Consider the following 20,610-nt stretch of genomic DNA (forward strand, 5'->3'; position numbering starts at 1 on the left):
CTATCTGGCTATTTAAGAAAAAGTATGGTGACCCCTGACCCAGAGTAAATAAGGCTTCCCATCACAAAGAAGATGAACATTTATTAAAATAAGAGTTGCTGCCCTGAGAAACTTCATTCTATACTTATATCTGACTCTACCTGAAGCTCTAATATGCCATGCCAACAATTATAAAACTGAGACTCAAAAACAGGTATAATGTAATGAAAATGACCTTAGAACTCCCTCTCCATTTTGACACTTACCCTTTTTCATTATCTGCTGGAACTAGTCTATCCTCTGAAGCACCAACTGCCAAGATACATGCTTGAGGTGGGTTAATAATAGCAGAAAAGTTTTTAATTCCAAACATTCCTAAATTGGAGATTGTAAAAGTGCCACCCTAGAGAAAAAAATTAGTAATAGACATTAACTGCTTGTCAACATAAATCAGAAAAAATGACAAATGAAAAGACCTTAAGATAATCTTTTACTTTAAGAAAGGCCTCTAAACTACCATAAAAAAAAACAAAAGGAAAATGGAAATATATGAAGTAAGACATGTGAATTAGCTTGACTGTGATAATTTCAGTGTATATATACATCGAAACATCAAGTTGTACACCTTAAATAATATACAATTCTTATTTGCTAATTATACATCAATAAAGATTTGAAGAAAAAAAAAGGCCTGAATGTAATACCCTTTATTGAAAATATACAACCATTACAATATGAACAAAAGTCAGTTGTGTGGCTTTGTACACTAGTTAGCAAATGTCTTATTTTCAGCTTTTGATAGGTTACTCAATTTTTCTTTATTTTCTGGATCTGTGTCAGTGAAAATAAAAGACTGAATTGAAAGGTGGAAAATAACAAGAAAAACATAATGCTAAACTTAAAAATAATGTAATTCTTAACATTCAAAAGGTTAATAAATAATGCCTTACCTGGAATTCGTGTGGCTGCAGTTTACCTTCTCGTGCTTTGGTTGCTAAAGAAAGAACATCATTAGCAATGGTTTCCAGTCCTTTTATATGTGCATTAAATACAATAGGTGTGATGAGTCCTGCAGGAGTACTGACTGCAACACTGATATCAACAACATGATTTCTATTGAAAAAGAAAAAAGGAAAGGAAACCTCAATAATCATCAGTATTGTTTATTAAGAGTTTATGTGTCAGGTTAAGCAAGAATATTGGTATCTACTTCAGTTTATACCACTGTTCAGCTAGAAAGAGATAGCTTTCCTGGTTTAAAATATGAATGAGAAATGTGTCAGTAGGTTGGTTTCACATGCACTCTAACTTTCCTCCCATCTGCCTTGACTAACACATGGGTGTAGGAAAAAAAGGGCTCAATATTGAGTGAGAATTAAACAAAAGGAACTCCTTGAATTTTAGACAAAGTCGATTGGCTGGAATTGAGTCTGCAAGCAGAGCTTGAGCAGATTTAAGGAAGAGTGAAAGGAAGGACTGCATTGTGGGAGAAACAGGAGTGCTCAGGATATGGGATGGTGGTACCTCTGAACATAAGATCCCTAATTTTTTCTATGCCATAGCATCTTTGCATTTGGGTCTCTTTTCAGAATTTTTTTTTTTTTAACACAGAAAATACTCGACTCACCAAAAAAGCAAAAACTAAAAACTATACTGAAATTCAGTTATCAAATTATTCAAAAAACAAAATTGTGATATATGTGCTATTAACTCATTAACGAGATCTTGCAGCAGGTCTAATAATGGCTATAAATCTTAAAGCAGTGGTAAGCAAAACAATATTTTGAGATACCTGCAACAACTACGATGTGATATGAAAATAACTGATTTTTACTGGTCACTAGCACAAGGACTATTAGTACCTCTTTGATTTGTTCTCTACATTTTTAACAGGAAGAAACACTAAATTTCAGTTACAGGTTAGTAGAAAGATCAATTCTTTCTTCCATCCAAGTTCCCAAACTCCTGAATTGTATCCACAGTCTCCTTGGGCATCTGTGTAAGGTGCCCCTGATAAAGTATTCTGCAATCTAGAAAAAGTTACGACAGCACATGAAGGAAAACTCAAGCTCTTTTCAGGCACAAACTTTAGAAGATTACAGGATCCTGCAATGTGCCTAGGCTAAAGGCGGCAAGCTTCTGCCATTTGCAAACAAAGTGACCCTGTGAGACCCTTAGCAACTGCCACAGCTGGGCTCTGGCCGAAGTATCACACAACAAATAATGCTTTCTTAGTTAAATTATTCTGTTATTACAATATTAGTTTATAATCTTCCGTCTATGACAGTAGGGATGGTGTTTCCTATCTTGTTTACCATTGAATCCAGCAAACAGTACAAGTTCAATAAATATTTGTTGAATGGCTGTATGAACAAGTAAATGAAGGGCAAATGGTAAGAATTAATGAACAATTCATAGAACTTGCCCTGCTAGCTTGATCTTTTGATCTAAGTAGTGTTTTCTTCAGATAGTCTTAAAAGGTTGAACAGAAATTTACCCTATGACCCAGCAATTCCACTCTAAGGAATCTACTGATGAGAAATGAAAACACATGTCAACACAAATTATATGCAAATGCTCATAACAACCTTCTAAAAGGTATGTCTATATCTGAATCCTGAAATCTATCAATGTGACCCTCTTCAGTAAAAAGATCCTTGCAGGTCTAATTAGGATCTTGAGATCATATCATCCCGGATTACCTGGGTGGGGCCAAACTCCAATGCCAAATGTCCTTGTAAGAGACAGAAAAGACAAACATGGAGGAGAAAGTCATGTGAAGAGGGAAGCAGAAGTTGAAGTTAGGCAGCCACAAGCCAAGTTACGACTGGAGCCACCACAACTGGGAAAAACAAGAAAAGATTCTACCCTAGAGCCTGTGGAGGGAGCATAGCTCTAGCCATGTCGGATGTCAGATTTCTGGCCTTTAGAATTATGAGAGAGTAAATTTTTGTTTTAAGCCACCAATTTTGTAGTAATTTGTAATGGCAGCCGTAGGAAACTAATATAGTACATAAAGAATAGTAAGTCCCTCAGATGTTCTCCAAGAGTGGGGTGACCAAGGAAAAAGTCAGAATTAACAGATTACCTGACATGTTTGACAAGACCGAAAAAATGGTTTAGCTCTCTTGGGAAGTTTCAGAAAGAATTCATGATGAGTACATAGGAAACTAGTCCTCTCTTAGGCAATCACTGACATCAGGTTAGTATTCATAGTGTACTATATGTCTTAGTCATAAACAACTTTTCCATAGAATATTATCACTGAATATTGATTTATCCAAAATCTGTGCTATAATCAATTTGGTAAGATGATGGGGTGTATGTGTCTGTGTGCATACACATGGAGAATACAACGAAGTTAAGCCTTAACCTTCTTTAATAGAAAATAAATCAGTTGATAAAGTGAAAGGAATGAAAAAATCCATAAAAGCTAACAACAAAATGTTATTTAGAAATATGAAGGTACATACCTGAAGAATTAATAGTTTAAAAGTTGTTTGCTTCTTGGGAGTGGATGTCAGATTAAAGATTGAGTAGCTCACTGTAAGCCATGGAGCAACATTCTAATATACATACTATTATTTTATTTTAATAAAAATTAATAATAATAATAATGAGAGCCTACACAGTAAAAAAAAAAAAAACCTAGGCTAAGAAGTCAGAATTCTGGTTCCAATCACAGTTCTGCTATTTACTAACATATTAACTCAGGGAAAGTTATTTACCTCACTAAGCCTCAATTTCTTTATCTAGAAAATAGGAGTGTAATGATCTACCTCATAAGGTGGTCATAAGGATTAAATGAGACAACTTGTGAAAGACACTGAGCAATTCACATGCCACCAAAATATTAATAAATACTGATTTTAGTTTGTTTTCATTTTGCACCCCCTAAAGTTCAGCAGAACTAATTGGTGAACAAAAACCATTTCAACCCTGCGTTTTAAGAGTTGTTATCAACTTAACTATACATATCTATACTTATCTCCCTTTCCTCAACTCAAAGAATTTGTATTCTTAGTACTAAGTAAATTTAGCACTTTATCTCATAAGTAGTTTTATGTTGTTTTCAAACTGTTTTGCTTATGAAACTCATCCATTTGTAAACCATTTCTCTTACCCGCTATACTCCTAGTTATATATTAGGTTAACATAAAAAAACTGCTGATGGGTATACACCTTCCCCATCACTGTTATACTTACTGTCTTATAACTGTGTCCAGCCAAGAAGAATTTGCTTCAGGAACTTTTAAACATGCCAAAGCTGAAGCTTTTATGATGAAGTCATTGACGGAAATTTTGCTTTTCCCTTCTAACATCTGCAAAAACAAGAAACCATTGCAGTTTCTTAAATTCTCTTCCCGAAGACGAACTATATAATCTTGAGAAAGCAGATGGAGGGGAATATACAATTGTCCTGAAGTTAAAAGGATGAAATGAAACTAAAAGTTGGTTCTTTCATCTTTTGTAACGTAGGCCTTCACAGCTGTAGGTTTCCTGCTAAGCACTGCTTTAGCTGCATCTCATACATTACGATATGTTATATCTTCATTTTCATTTATATCAACAAAACCAAACGCTGGTTCTTTGAAAAGATCAACAAAATAACAAATGTTTAGCTAGACCGATAAAGAAAAAGAAGACTCAAATTACTGGAAACAGAAATGAAGTAGGGGACACTACTATCCACCTTACATGAACAACCACATGCCAACACATTAGGTAACCTAGATGAAATTGACAAACTCCTAGATGAAATGGACAAACTCCTAGAAACAATCTACCAAAACTAAATAAAAATGAATAGAACCTCTGAATAAATCTATGATTACTAAAGAGATTAATTGATAATTTAAAAACTACCCGCATAGAAAGTCTAGACCCAGATGGCTTCGCTGGTTGAATAATACCAAATATTTAACAAATTAATATCAATTCTTCACAAACTCTTCCAAAAAAAACAGGAAAGAAGGGAACACTTCTCCACTCATTTTATGAGGCTAGTATTAGCCTGATACCAAAACCACCAGACAGGTATATCGCAATAAAAAAAAGGAAAAAAAAAAAAAACACAAAATACTACAGATCAATATCTCTTAATATAGAAGCAAAAATCCTCAAAAAAACAAAAAAAAAAACAAAAAAACTAGCAAACCAAGTCCAGTAATACATGAAAAGGATTATTCACCATGGCCAAATAGGATTTGTCCCAGGAATGCAAGGTTTTTTAAACATCTACGAATCAATTAATGTAAAAATAGAATATAGGACAAAAACCACATCATCTCACTACACAGAAAAAGCATTTGACAAAATTCAGCACTTTTTCATAATAAAAACATTTAACAAACTAGATAAAATAGATCTACGAAAACTCCACAATCATCATACTTCAGTGGTGAAAGACTCATTTCCCCCTAAGATCAAGAATAAGATAAGGGCATCCACTCTTGTCACTTCTATTTTAACACTGTACTAGATGTGCAAGCCAGAAAAGTTAGGCAATAAAAGGAAATAAAAGGCATCCAGACTGGAGAGGAAAAAGCAAAATTATCTCTATTTGCAAATGACATGACTTTGTATAGAGAAAATTCTAAGAAACACACTAAAAAACAAGCTTGCAGGAAACAAGATCAATATACAAAAGCCAGCTAACTGTAGCCATGGACAATCTGAAAATAAAATTTACAATACTATTAAAAAGAATAAAACATCTAGGAATAAATTTAACTAAAGTGCAATAACTATACTATACTGTATATACTCTAAAACTCTAAAAATTGTTGAAAGGAATTAAAGAACTAAATAAATGAAAAGACATTCCATGTTCATTGAGTGGAAACACTTAATACTGTTAAGATGGCAATATTGCCCAAGTTGATCTACAGATTCAATGAAATCCCTATTCCCTTAGGGAATATCCAGAATAGGCAAATCTATAAGACATAAAGGAGATTAAGTGGTTGCCTAAGACTTGGGGAGGATGGGAGGCTTGGGGCAGGGGTTATAACGAAGAGGTACGTGGTTTCATTTTGGGATGATGAAAATCTTCTAAAATTTATTGTAGTGATGGTTGTACAACTCAGAATATACTAAAAACCACTGAATTTTAAACTTTAAATGGGTGAATGGTATGCTATTTAATTATATCTGAATAGACTATTTAAAAGAATTGAATAAGATAATACATTGGACATACACTTTTATGTTTAATTTTCAAATAAATTTATTAAAAAAATAGCTTTAATATTTTGAAATATGCCATCATCTTTAACCCTTATAGCCAGTTACAAAACTGGTGATGCTTCATTGCTTCATCCATTCATTCATGCATCTAATATATGAGAGCCTGGGCATGTAACTTTAAAGCCCTGGAAATAAAGCAGTGAAAAAATGGGTAAAAATTCTACTCTTAGGGAGCTTACAGTCTAACTAAAGGGGATAGATACATAATAAATAAGTGAAACATATAGTATGTTAGTGTTAAGTGCTAAGGAGAAAAATAAAGCAGGGAAAAAGAACTAAAGAGAGAACTCATCACTCAACTCATTCTTCCCTTAACTTTAGAATAAGATGACTAGAGAAAACCAGAGAAGTCAAATCAAGGAGATGAAAGAGGAAGCCAGGTAGATACTATAAGAAGAGTATTCCATGAAGAGGGAACAGCAAGTGCAAGGCGCCTAAGTAGGAATATATAGGTGGAGTATTGAGGAATAGCAAGGCAACCACTGTGTCTGCAGCAGAGTGAGTAGGAAAGTAGTAGGAGAGGAAGTCAGAGAGGTTATAGATAGCCTGTGTAAAGCTCTGTATGCCACTCTAGGGAGTCTGGCTTTTACTTTTCACCTCCTTGAAAACATCTTTCATATCCCTCTCTCCTACTCCATCCTTAACAAAACCCTCTAATCCAGACCCTTATCACCATCATTTCATGTTTATATGACAAGCAAAAATAGTCTCTACCATTAAGGCATGTCAGTATATATCTATTAGACCAACTTTTCTGAAAACATTGCTATCATCATATCATTTTTTTTTTATTTAATGTTTAATTCATCAAGTCCAAATTCTTCTGCTTATAAATCAAGGTCTCCCCTAAACCAACAACTGTGTATACACTCTAGAAAAAGTAACCTATCTCCCATATACTACACTTCCTTCCTTTTTTTAAAGCACTTTAACTTTATTATATTCCATCACGAGAAGGAACTTTCTTTAACTCTTTTGTCAACCCAAATGCTTCCTATGCTCCATAGCTCAACCAAATTTTCCTACACCACTGAATTCCCCAACTACTTTCACTGATCTCCTTTCTCTGAACTCCTGTAACACTTAACCTATATAATGTAATCTAGCAGATGAAGGCATTACCATAACAAGACTGATCTACAAATAAATATTTATATTTTAATAAAAATTGCATCCTCTCTTTTTCACACACATTATCTCCTCAATTACATTATAAACTCATGGAGAAAGATTATGTCTTAAATTGTGTTTCCAAAAGTGCCTTAGGCTAAACACTATATAGATGCTTGGTACTTAACTATAAACACAAAGTAAACATACTATTTCTTACCCATCAAAAGACTGAAGTAGTCTCATAGAATCATAGTGATTCTGCTAGGCTAAAATGGATCCATGGTAAAGTCAACTTTAAATGATAAGCTTTAATTAAGGATTAGAAAATGAAAATTCACCAGGATATTCTTTGCAAGTTAAAATTAAGATGACACCCATTTCCCATCATCAATTGGCATACTGTTACAAAAAATATGGGGAAAATGTCAATGTTTAATGGGGAAAAACAAGATTTTTAGAATTTACAGAGTTGGAATTTTCAGATTTCTTACCTTATTAAGTTCTTTCCGTACCAACAAAACTTCTCCTACATTTACATCAATAGAAAGGTAATAATGAGGTATGGTTTGCTTAGATTGCATTAACCGCTGTGCAATAACCTGAAATCAAAGAGATTCAAAAGTCAGTTATCTTGAGTTAAGATAAGACCTAATTCAGAGCCCTGTTTGCTCCCTTTACTCCGCTCCCTGAAAATGCTTACTTCAAGCATTATTAGATTTGGAAGACAGAAGACTGCACCATACCTTAGCCCCTTCTAATAGTATTTAATCAGAACACAGTATTTGTTTATCCCAAGTATTTAACTGCCCAAACTTCTCTTAAAATAGCCATCTAAAATTTCCTACAAAAAATAGTCTGTTAGCATTTCAAACCATAGATGCAATAAAGATGCCCTTAATAGCTTTAGTTCCAGACTTATGGTAATACTCTTACTCGACGAATGTTGCTGATGGGGATATCTGTGAAAACACCTGTAGGAACTGGTGCCACTCCTGGACCCGGGGGAGGCACAGCAACAGCTCCTGGAGCCTATGAGAAGGTAAAAAAAGCTCTTAGTAACTGCGGCTCAATCTTATAAGCAACTGGGAACGACTACTAGTGACTCTTTTACAGATGACATATTAAAAGGCTCAGAAAAAAATAGCTATTTCTATCCAAAGAGAGAAAAAGGGACTCAGATTTGGATTAAGGGTTTGTTTTAATTTTTATACTTAGAATTCTGAAATCATGTTTTGCGTCATTTTTCTTTGACAGTTCAATGACAGTTTATGTCAAAATAATTTTGTTTTTGCAAAATTATCTTCGAGAAAAGCAATCGAAACGTTCTTAACTTGAAAGGATCAAGAGATAAATATAAACAAATAATTCATTTTCCTGAACAATGTTAAGAAAAAAACAATGAAAAATCTTTCATTTGAATGCAAACATCTAAATAACTAAATCCTTTTCCTTACTTTCAGCTGATTATCTTAGCCCTTTAGCCAATCAAACAGAGGTTGGCTATGTGATTTTAATCCTCATGTGGGCTAATTAACCAAATAAAACTCAAACCCTAATTAACCAACTTGTAAGCATGATTTTAAAAATAGGGCCTGAAAGAAAAGGAGAAGATGTATTATTTCTAATGATACTAAACAAATTTAGTATCACTACTGAAAAAAAAAAAATTTATAGGTGAATGACATCAATTCATATCTATATACTGATAGCCAGTGAAATTAGACAAAAGAATACACAGTTCTGGTTCAGCTATTTCATTCATAAATAATGTACGAAAGGGACTAATAAGCTGGACAAAGCACTTTTGCAGGGACAACCTGGGGGAAAAAAAAACAAATGTAACTCACAGGAGCAGCTTTAGTAGGCACAAAAGAGTCGATGTCCTTCTTGATGATTCTGCCTTCTGGTCCCGTCCCTAGAACAGATACATAAATACCACATAGATGAGAGTCTACTGCTGGTTCCTCAAGATCTTCACTGTGATCCTGAAGTGCAAGTTCCTAACAAAGACCTTCAAAAGGAATCGCTGCCTTAATCCTGCCCCCTAAAGTTCTTCCTAAAAATCCCAGCTTTTGTCAGTTATTAAGTTTAACTTACACAGAATACTCTTGCTTGATCTGTAGCGGTTCAACTATAGCAAGTATTCTTTTAAAGTTTTATCTCATTAAGTTGTACTTTATTTTTTCATCTTTACGTTTAAATCGAGAAATACCAGCATAAGGATAATGCTGAGTAATATTTATATCTCCAAAAGGAAGACTAGGTGTCTCCTCCGGATTAGCTCAAAAAAACCCTTTCTGAACTCTGAAATATATCTCATTTGGGTTCTAGACTCATTTGGTCATAAAGAATTCCCTTTGTTCAGGGTCGACAGAGATAACAATTGTTTTAGATAAATCAGGCAAAACAATTTTTTCACCCAAAATAGCATTAATAACTCTCAGTTATAATGATCTCATCTTTAGAATCATTCATTTCTTATATGGTCTCCATTTTTCACAGCTTTCTCACAGTAGCCAAGGCTCTAAACTAGCCTGTGTTAGAAACTCTGAAGGAAATAAGTACAATGTCACACATGAGGAAAGACCTTCAAAGTTCTCTGAATAGGTTTAATTTTATTTTCAATTTCCTTCCTTCTCCCATCCACAACTTCTTAGGTTTAACTTTAGATCCAAGTAGATAATACTGAGCCTTAATTCTATGGAGATTCGGAATTTAGTTATTAAAATACCTTTTACACTGGCCCACTTCTAGAAAAAATTTGGTCAAATTGATTCATCTTCCCCCAAAGCAGACTTTTAAAAGGATTCTCGTTGTATGCAGTTCATCCCAACTCCTTTCCTTCATTATGAAAATTGAGTTGGCTAGGATTGTGTTTATTCTCAACAGGAGCTCTAGAACAGAGGTAGTAGTACCCCTATTAGATTCCCCTCCTTTATATAAGACAGAAACAATAACCTCCCCTTACAACCAAGGCTGATCTGGACACAGCAACCCCTCAAAAGGAGGAAAGCTGCAGTACCATCTGCCTTATGTTAACCTTCAGCCACTCACAAGAATTTCTTATTAAGACTTAGTTGAAATCTTTAAAATTCTTTTGCCTATCTCCCTAAGAAGGCACACTAGGGCATCATAAAGCAATATGGTATAAAAGGAAGAATACTAGAGTAGGGTAAAAAATGTAGGGCTGTTGTCAAATATAAATTAGATAGATAACTCTAGTCACTTAATCTCATCTGGTCTTCAGACTCATCCACTGGATAGAGATTACAATACCAGCCCCTGCTAACAGGAATGCTGAGGATAAAATGAGATAGTGATGAAATTGCCAGTAAAAAAACAGTCACAGGGATGTAAAGTACAGTATGGGAATACAGTTAGTAATATTGTAATAACTAAGTATGGTGTCAGGTGAGTGCTAGACTTATCAGGGTGATCACTTCGTAAGTCGCTAAGTTGTGCTCTTGAAACTAATAATACTGTATGTCACATGTAACTAAGAAAAAATTTTTAAATATTTTAAATAAAATAGTGATATGAAAGTACTTTGCATCAAAGAAATATAAAACATAACATGAGTAGCTGTGAGACAAATTAAATTCTGAACATCAGGATCTAGAATTTAAAGGTTTCTCCCCAAATGATTACATTTTAGTCATATTTGCTAGTATGTCCTTCCAAGGAGGGAAAGGGAATAGAAGATAGAGCCCAACAACCAATGGCCAATGATTTAATCAATCATGCCTTCTTATTAAAACCCCTATAAAAATAAAAAAACTCTTGAATAATGAGATTTGGAGTTTCTGGGTTGATGAATACATCGATGTGCTGGGAGGGTGATGCTCCCAGAGAGGGCATGGAAGCTCTACACCTACCTCCTACAACCCATACTTTGTCGTACGCACCTCTTCTATTTGACCATTCCTGAGTTGTATCTTTTATAATAAACTGGTAATAGTAAGAAAAGTGCTTTCTTGAGTTCTGCAAATCATTCTACTAACTTATCGAACCAGAAAAAGGGGGTCTTAGGAACTCTTGATTTACAGACAATGAGTCATAAGTATGGGTGGTCCCCAGGACTTGCAACTGACATCAGAAGTGGGGGCAGTCTCGTTGGACTAAGCCCCTAATCCTATGGAGTCTGATGCTAACTCTGAATAGCTGGCATCAGAATAGGATTGAATTGTTGAATGAATACCCAGTCGGTGTTGGAGAACTCATTGATGGTATAGAAAAAAACACAGCTAGTATCAGAAAACAATACACAATTACTGATCCTCTCAGCTCACTTATTCTAAACCACTCGCTCCCTCTACTGTAAAATTTCTTCAACGTCATCAAGACCTTCACTTCAGACCCCTCTGTTCTCATCATCCATTGTCTCCCTCTTGTCCTCACTTTCTCCTTACAAGCTTATACTCTAAGAATCATTGTTATATATAATCACTCTCCGATCAAACTCTAAAACGTTTGCCATCTCAATGCCAGCACCAGAGTAGCTTAGTGTTGCTAGCAAGGCAGAAAGTACATACCTAGCTGAATGACTGTTCTATAAATTCAGAGCCCCAAACCTAAAGGAGACACACAAAACTATCAGGAAATTAAATTGTTTCCCTTTAATTCGCTTTCCCAGCCTGTGAGAACACTACTTCACAATCTCTCTAACCTCAAACCTCCCCACGCCCATTCCCTCACTTCATACCTTATTGATCAAAATAAAAGCAACCAGAGAGGTACTCTACTCATCCTCCACCATCAAACCTATAAACCTGCTCCATAATATCTTTTCTTATAAAAACAGACAAAATGTCTTTAATTCTTACCAATCCCATAATCTCTTACAGTCTCAAAACTTTGTACCTTGCCCTTTCTCCCTTTCTGTATTATCAATTTATGAATTTCTACTAGACTGGTTCTCAACCAGGATAATTTTGCCCTGCCCCTGCCACAACCGCCACACTGTGGTGTCAGGGTAGTTGGTGCCAGATTATTGTTGAACATGTGGCAACGTTCAAAGAGATTTTTGGCTGTCCTAAGTGGAAGAGGCTACCACCATGTAGTGGGTTGACATCAAGGATACTGCTAAACATCCTACAATGCACAGGACATCCCCCCCAAAAACAATTATCTGTTCAAAAATGTCAGCAGTGCTACTGTTGAGAAACTGTATACGAGACCCATTCTCCTATGCCCTCTCTTAAGCCCATATCCTCCCAAAGCTATATCTCTATTTCTATGCTTTATTTCACAGCAAAGCTTCTTGAATGAGTTGTCCACGATGCTATCTTATCTCCATATCTTCATCTTTTTTTCAACTTCAACCTATCCAGACTTCCTATCCAGACAACCTATCCAGACATGGCTTCCACCACATTTTTCTTTCAACATTACTATTGGCAAATCCCCATATCCAATCTAGACTAAGTTCTGTTGATTTTATTTCAAAAATGTTTCGTGAAGCTGTCCATTCCTTTTCATTTTCACTCTCACCACCACTGTCTATGGCACCACAACTAAATCCAGAAACAGCATCTTAACAGGTGCCTTGGCTTTCATTTAATCCATTTACAAAGAGCAGGCAAAATTATCTTTTAAAATATGTCATTTCCTTGTTTTAATCTTTCAGTGGCTTTCTACTATACTTTAAATAAGATTCAAATTCTACCACGACCTGTAAAAGCCCTTTATGTTCTCACCCCTGTGCTTCTTCCAAATTCACCTCCTACCACTGGACCCTTTTCACTAAGCTCCGTTAACACAGGCCACTTTTATGTCCTCACACAGCCAAGCTTTTGCCCACTTCAGAATGTGTATTATTGGTCTCTCTACCCAAAATGCTTTTCCCCCAGTTTTTCACATGGTTGGCTCATAGCTGACTCATCTTCCAAGTCAGATCAAATGTCACCTCATCAGAAAGATCTTCCCCAACCACCCTGTCTAAAAGCAAGCAAGACTGAACATATACTCACCCTGTCACTAGTATATCATCTGGTTTATTTCTTCTTTAGCATTCAAATCATCTTATTTAATAATAATGTTGTTTTTATCATTATAACTAATACCTATATATGACTTCTATGTGCAATTACTGTTTAGTAACTTATTTAATCTTCACCACGTATGAGGTATTAATTATTTTTATACACAAATGAAAAAAACTGAGACATAAAAGGTCATGCAGCTAGCGTATGGCAGAACTGGAGTTCAAACCCAAGCATTCCAGCTCCGGAGTTCACACTCATAAATACTAAGCTATATTCCCATTGTTCTTTTAATTCTTTATTGTTGGTAATATAACCCCTTGAAACTGAAATCCTGTCTCATGAGAAAATGTTGGATGTACAGACAATACTCAATGAGTATTTGCCTAACACATTTCACATTTGCCCCGAGAATACTCGCCAGCAGCGCCTCCAGCTGCGGCGTTTACCCCGAGATAACCTGCGGATTAAAGTCCTAACCTTACCCCTAAAGTGTGCCACAAAATATCTCCTTTTTATTGTTTTTGCATCGCATATCAAAAGTCTTTGGAAACAAAGTACATCGTTCTATTTATATAGCATTCTGTTTTTAGTAGTGGTATTCCCATTTACAAAACATAGTAATTCTCGATCACTGAAAATGTCAAATCCTAGATGTTCTGCTTTGTGGTGTTTTATGCTTTGAAATTTACCGCATGAAAAAAATTATTAAATACTGATCATCATATACATTTCTGTTACATTAGAATGAGAAACAAGTTCTGTCTCAAAATAACCCCAAGAAAAGTTTTTCTATTTTATTTTCATATTGAAAACCAGTCAGATTTGCTTCAGCCTCAAAGAATGTGCTTATGTAAAATTAAATTTAACATTGGCAGAGAGCTGCACTTTTTTTTTCTAAACAAGAAATGGGTTAAATAACAAATGAATCACCTAACTCTAACTGTATAAGAATACTGGATTTTCCCATTTGTATCTTTAGTAAGGTAGCCAGCGTTGCTAAGTACCTAATAAATGGTCCTTCTTTACTTGTCTAAATTCTTCAGATATAATTATTAACCCAATCCCTCCTCCCATTAAAGACTATTCCAACTTATATTGCTGTCCCTGATTCTAATCATATATATATAAAGAATGGCAATATACTATTGAAATAACATTAAGATGGAGAAAAGGGTCTCCCAATATTACAAGAGCCCTAAGGTCCAAAAAATTTGTAAACTTCTACTCTTATGTCTTTGGAGATTGGCTTGCCTTCTAACCACAAAACGATAGACTGAGACATGATAACCAGCTCTTAGTGCCTACATCTGGACAACTGGGAAAATAAAACACTATTTTCTCAAGTAGAATATAAAAACAGAAGGCAATATAGGGTAGTGGGAAAAATATAGGCTTTAGAATTAAACAAATCTAGATTCAAACAGTAACTTTACTACTTAAAAAAAAGAGAGATCCTTTAAGAGTCTATTTTTTATCCAAAAAATAGAGAATGATAATTTTTACTTCAAAAAGTGTTGTACAAATTAATGTGTAGTACTAGCATATAGTACTAGCCATCAAACTAGTTTCTAGGAATAGCAATTTCTACCCTTTTCCAAATATGAACCTTAATTACCCTACATTAAATTTTAGATTAGTTTAAAAACATTTAAACATGAGGCAATAATAATATGAACAAAATGAATATGTATTGAGTTTTATTATTGTCTAGATACTGTTCTAAGCACTTTATCCATTTTAATGTAATTATCTGTTTTACAGATGTAAAAACAGATGGATTAAGTAATTCATCTAAAGATATATACGATGAAACATGTAATTTTATTAACCAATGTCACTGCAATAACTTTAATAAAAAAGTCCCCCCAAATAAATACATATACAAGTTAAGTAATTCACCGAAGAGCATGGTACACAGAAAATGATAAAGCCAGGATTAAATCCTAGATGGTGCCATTCAGACCCCATGCTCTTATCACTAAGCTATACTTTTTCTTTGGGGAGAAAAAAGATGAGTAAAACATTCTCCTTTGCTCTCAGGGAGCTTTAGTTCAGCTGAATATGAATTTTATTATGTTAAGTCATTTTAATCACCCAAACTTCATGTTTTGTTTTGTTTATTGCTACAGTCAGCATAGCCCTAATAGAGATTTCATCTCATTATATAATCCAGTCGTATAACCCAACTCTGCTGAACAAGCACATTATATTTTCACCAATAATTAGGCAATTCCCGTGAACACAAAGAATGAATAAAGCTATCTAAATTATATAGGCAGATCTTAAGACTAAATAAAGCATAATTACGCTTCTCTACTCTGTGGTGGCAACAAAGGCGGTATTTCCCTCCTTCCTTCTTCACCCCACTATCCCAGTTAAGAGGACTATGTATGTATATATATAGTTGAAGCTGCTAGTCTTACGGAAAAAACTCAATTAAATTTTAGCTTCACAACTCCATTCCATACAAACAGACTTACCTTTTACTTGTGTAAGGTCAATCCCTTTCTCTGCTGCCAATTTCTTTGCAAGAGGGCTAACAAACACCCTTCCCTTTGGTCCAGCAGGAGTAGCTGGGCGGGTGACTGATGGTGTAGGGGCTACAGGTTGGGGCGCTGGAGGAACAGGGGCCACCTTTTTAAAAAGTTACAAATTGTTAATTCACCACTGCAAATACTGGTCTGAAAGATCGAAAGTTTACATTTTATTAAGTCAAAGCTATGGTAATTAAATAATTTTTATCTTTTTGCAAAGATCATAATGCACATTTTTCCTATTTAACCAAAACATACCAACATCAATAATAGCAATATTTTATGTCAAAGACAGAACAATGTCATCTTATTCCACGATAACATAGAAAGGCATGGAATTTAATACTGCTGACTAGTATATAATATCCTTATCGCTTTTCTTCACTTATTCTCTCACTGTTTCTTTATTGTCATTCTCTTCCATAACCAAGATGGTTTTGTTTTTACTTACCCTAACTTCAAAATAATAAATTAAGCTAGAAGGTTCCATGTTGAAAGTACCTCAAAAAATAAACCAACACTACTACTTGCCAGCTCTCCATGAATGTATAGCAGTCAGAAATCAAGATTTAGCTGACAAAAATGTGTACCTAGTCTAAACTATGATTCTGACATCAGCAGAAGCCTTGCTATAGTGTTATCAATGCTTGGAGTTCGTACAAGTTCCTATTATAGCATATAGTACCTAGTGACAGACTAAATTCTATGCAAAACAAGTCATGTTATGTCAAGACTCCAATGTATTACAAATATAAACCTGACCCGCTAGAATATGTGAATAACAAGAGTGTTGACAGTGACAAAGATTATGTAATAAAATCTGTAGAAAATAGAGAACAAAGCATTACCTTCCATATGCATATCTACACCTAAAGCAGAAAAGAAACATGTCACCTCAGCTTTGTTCTCAACAGGACTCAAGACAGCAGGAAGAAAATAAAGCTACAAGGATCAAATTACTGACCATAGGTGAATAGAGCAGTGCCACATACCCTGTAGGTCTCCACAAATGTTATTTGACTATTTCCTTTCTCATTCATAGAATCTTAGAGCTGGAAGGAACCCAAATATCACCTAATCCAATCCCTTAATTTAGAAAAGGGTAAAATAAGTGTTCCCTCAATTAGAGAAGCATACCTACCGGGGGTGGAATAGGTGGTGGTGCTTGTGGTTTTAAATCAGTTACTTCAGTTGGCCTATAGTCAGTAAATGCTGGTATATCTGCCTCTTTTTCTACAATGATACAGAGTGGCGTTCCTAGGGGGACATCTCTAGTGCCTTCTGGGATCAGGATTTTTGCTAGGTAACCTTCTTCTTGTACTTCAAAACCTTAAATAAAAAGAAAAACTATTATGGAACTTAAAGGATCCCACTATCCCACCAAACTCAAAGCACAGTTTTAAGTAGAAGGCTTTTCTCCTTCAAACTAGCTATATAACATTTGCAATCTATTTAATCCCTGTGTCTCAGCTTTTTTACTTACAAAATGGGTAATATAATAGTATCTCACAAGGATTTAATGAAAATTAAATGAAGAAATATTTTTCAAGTACTTAGAAATAGTACCTGGTACAAAGTAAATACTAAATAAAGATCTATTAAATAAAACTATGAGAGATTACAGATAGGGGTTAGTTCTAAACATTTTCCTAAAAACAACTCCAAGGGCAGTCCCTATGCAGACCCACAAGACTCCAAGATGGCATCACGTGTACTGCTAAAGATCAGAACTACATGGATGTTAAATTAAAGGACCTACTAGGCTTGACAGTGATGTAGGATTACATCTCTAAAAGCATCTCTGGAGTTTTTCAAAGAGGTTACATTTGGTATTACATCAAATATTTCAATGTAAAGAAATACAGAATTACTAGGGTTTCTATGGTATTGGCAACTTACATTTCATTGAGATGCTGCTTTTCTTAAAAGAAACCCAAACAAGAACGTTTGCAAAAGTAAAACTAAAGCCATTGCAGAGGACAACTTTTGCCTTTTGGATCTTGGCATTGTGCCTCCCCCATATCTTTGATGAATCCTTCCATTTTCCAGATGAGAAATAATATCCAGTAAAAAGTATGTTTAAAAAGAAAAAAGGAAAGACTCGAAGGCCACAATACAGTTTAAAGAGTTTGACCAAGGTAATACTTCCCTAGTGACTATAGTCTCTAGACTATCGGCCTCTACAGCAACATTGGTATGCACAGCAGACCTACTGCTCCCAAGGTTTTTTGTTTGAACAAACATAATCTTTTCTTCTGATATCTTATGGGGAAGGGAGCACAACAGGCAAAAAAGATAAAAAGGAGCTGCCCTGGTGAAAGTGAGGGAAGGGGACAGCACACAGTAGAGTCCTGCTTGTTAAGCCCTCCTTTGCCCCAAGATGCCATCAAAAGGAATCATGGGGTTTAAAACCAATGATTTCATGATTTCAGAAGACAATATGAAACAGCCACTGCAGAGGATGCCCAGAATCTCCCACTGCATCTTTGGGGACTAGATAGAAAACAAATATATTTATCTAGAAATATCTATAAATATTATCACAAACATATGATTTTATGTGGGTTTTGTTCTGAGCATAAAAAATGAATTAGAAAGGAAATTTATGGAAATATGATATCTAAACAGATATAATATATTCTATCAGTCATTCTCAAACTATGAAAATAATCTAAATACTGGCTGCAGTTTTTCCCTTGAAGTCATCTTAAATTCTTCGGTATTTCCTACCTTGGAAGTTATTTTCTCCTATTTTCTCTTCATTTTTCCTTGTCTAGTTTAGAGAATGGAAGTTCTGATATAGCTTCTCAGTAACATAATAAGGTTAAAAAGCAAACTCTAGCCTAAAATAACCTCTAAAGCTTATATATCCCTGATTCAAGGAAAGTGCAGTATGGAACTGACAAATCTGACCATGCACACTTTCGTTATGAAATACCCTGTTCCAGGAAATGAATTCCAAGAATTAAAATGTTTTATGTTATCACTCACTCATTATAGGACAGCAATCCTCTTCCCTCATTGGAAAACTCAGTGTCTCAATCATTAAGAGCTGAAGAAATCTCACCTATAGTGGCCTTGTCAGTCTCTATCTCTGCCAATAAGTCTCCTTCACTTAGCTTCTCACCCACTTTTTTTTCCCATCTCTGTACTGTGCCCATGGTCATGGTGGGAGAGAGGGCAGGAAGAACCACCTGTAGAAACAAACAATTATTGCTTAATACTATGAAGCCCTAGACACAATGGCACTTAGGCAAGCTTAGTTTTATGGATGTTAGTGTCTGTGATAATCCAAATTCCCATATGCCTGATACCCTCACAACAGCAAGTGCTAAATAATGTCCCACCGTTAAATCATCCTGCAAATCTTAATCTTTACAGTATCCATGATATTCTAACCCACTCTCCAAAGTTAAAAGCAATGAGCAGATGGGAAAGATTTCTTTCTATACAGCCAAAATTAACTCCTCAATATACAAGCAAAGAGCCTCTTTTTGTCTTTTTTAACACTAAGATTAGGCCAGAATTTTTCACTTTCACAGAATGATCTTGATCCAGACTATTCCATTAAAATTTTGTTATGCTCTGTATTAGCATCCACCTTTTCACTCAACGGACACTGCATTTCTCCCAAACTTCCCAAATATCTTTCCAAGATTTAAAAAACTAATATTAAGAACTGTTCTTTACAACAGTCACTTCCACCCCAATAAAATCTAAATACCAGATCGGCTGATCTAAATTAAAAATTGCTTTCCTATTTATATGGCTTGTGTGTCTACTGAATTTGGATGTTTACTTGGTTATTTGCTGTATTTTAGTCATTTGTATCTAATTAACAACAAGATTATGCTGAAAGAAAAATCATTTCAACTGATGTCTCAGGAAGATAAGAGGAAAAAGTAAAACGAAACAGAACTCTAATTAGAATATTTTTGTGTTTTTCTTTTTCAGAATTGTCATTTTCATCTACTTCTTAAAAATTAGTGGACCTGAGATAAAGAAGATGTGGTACATACACACAATGGAATTCTACTCAGTGATATAAAAGATGAAATACTACCATTTGAGACAACATGGATGGATCTTGAGAATATTATGCTAAGTGAAATAAGTCAGATGGAAAAGGACAAGAAACATATAATTTCATTTGCATGTGGGATATAAAACAAAAAGCAATATATGAACAAACAAAACAAAAAAAACCAAACTCATAGATACAGACATAGAATGGTGGTTACAAGAGGGAAAAAGTGGTGGAGGGAGTACAAAGAGGGTAAAGGGGGGTTAAATACAAGATGATGAAAGACTAGGTTTAAGATGGTGAGCACATAATAGAATATACAAATGTTGTATTATAAAGTTGTATACTTGAAATTTACATAATGTTATTAACCATTATTAACCTAATAAATTTAATAGAAAATCTTCACTTAAAAAAGAAATTAGTGGAGCTGATAATCTCTATACAGTATCTAAAAGGATAATTAAGACACAACCTTAACACTTGCACACAAAACCATAAGCATAAATAGAAATGAAGTTAAGTTTTATGTTAGACAGAATTATCTGACCAGGATGAAATAAATGTGTGAACTGAACACCAGGCAAAACTTCATCATGAGTAATTGTTAATAATATGCCACGGAGGGATTCCAGTCAATACGGCGAAGTAGGCAGATGCTGTGGTTGCCTTCACTCATGACTACATCAATATTACAACTAAACTACAGAACAATCATCAGTGAAAA

The 20,610-nt window shown here is 34.8% G+C and overlaps 1 protein-coding gene across 1 annotated transcript in view; it reads right to left on the reverse strand.

Moving 5' to 3' along the window:
* DLAT (dihydrolipoamide S-acetyltransferase) overlaps positions 1-20,610 on the reverse strand; it is a 28,812-nt gene that overhangs the window by 2,187 nt on the left and 6,015 nt on the right. The window contains exons 5-13 of the mRNA XM_011365400.2: positions 18,927-19,053; positions 17,001-17,188; positions 15,806-15,959; positions 9,189-9,256; positions 8,275-8,370; positions 7,833-7,940; positions 4,186-4,301; positions 930-1,092; positions 246-382 (exon numbers count right to left, since the gene is read on the reverse strand). Coding sequence (XP_011363702.1) covers positions 246-382; positions 930-1,092; positions 4,186-4,301; positions 7,833-7,940; positions 8,275-8,370; positions 9,189-9,256; positions 15,806-15,959; positions 17,001-17,188; positions 18,927-19,053 — 1,157 coding nt within the window. The remainder of the gene's footprint in view (positions 1-245; positions 383-929; positions 1,093-4,185; positions 4,302-7,832; positions 7,941-8,274; positions 8,371-9,188; positions 9,257-15,805; positions 15,960-17,000; positions 17,189-18,926; positions 19,054-20,610) is intronic.

Source organism: Pteropus vampyrus, unplaced genomic scaffold (assembly GCF_000151845.1).
Source record: "Pteropus vampyrus isolate Shadow unplaced genomic scaffold, Pvam_2.0 Scaffold110, whole genome shotgun sequence".
Taxonomy (NCBI): Eukaryota; Metazoa; Chordata; class Mammalia; order Chiroptera; family Pteropodidae; genus Pteropus; species Pteropus vampyrus.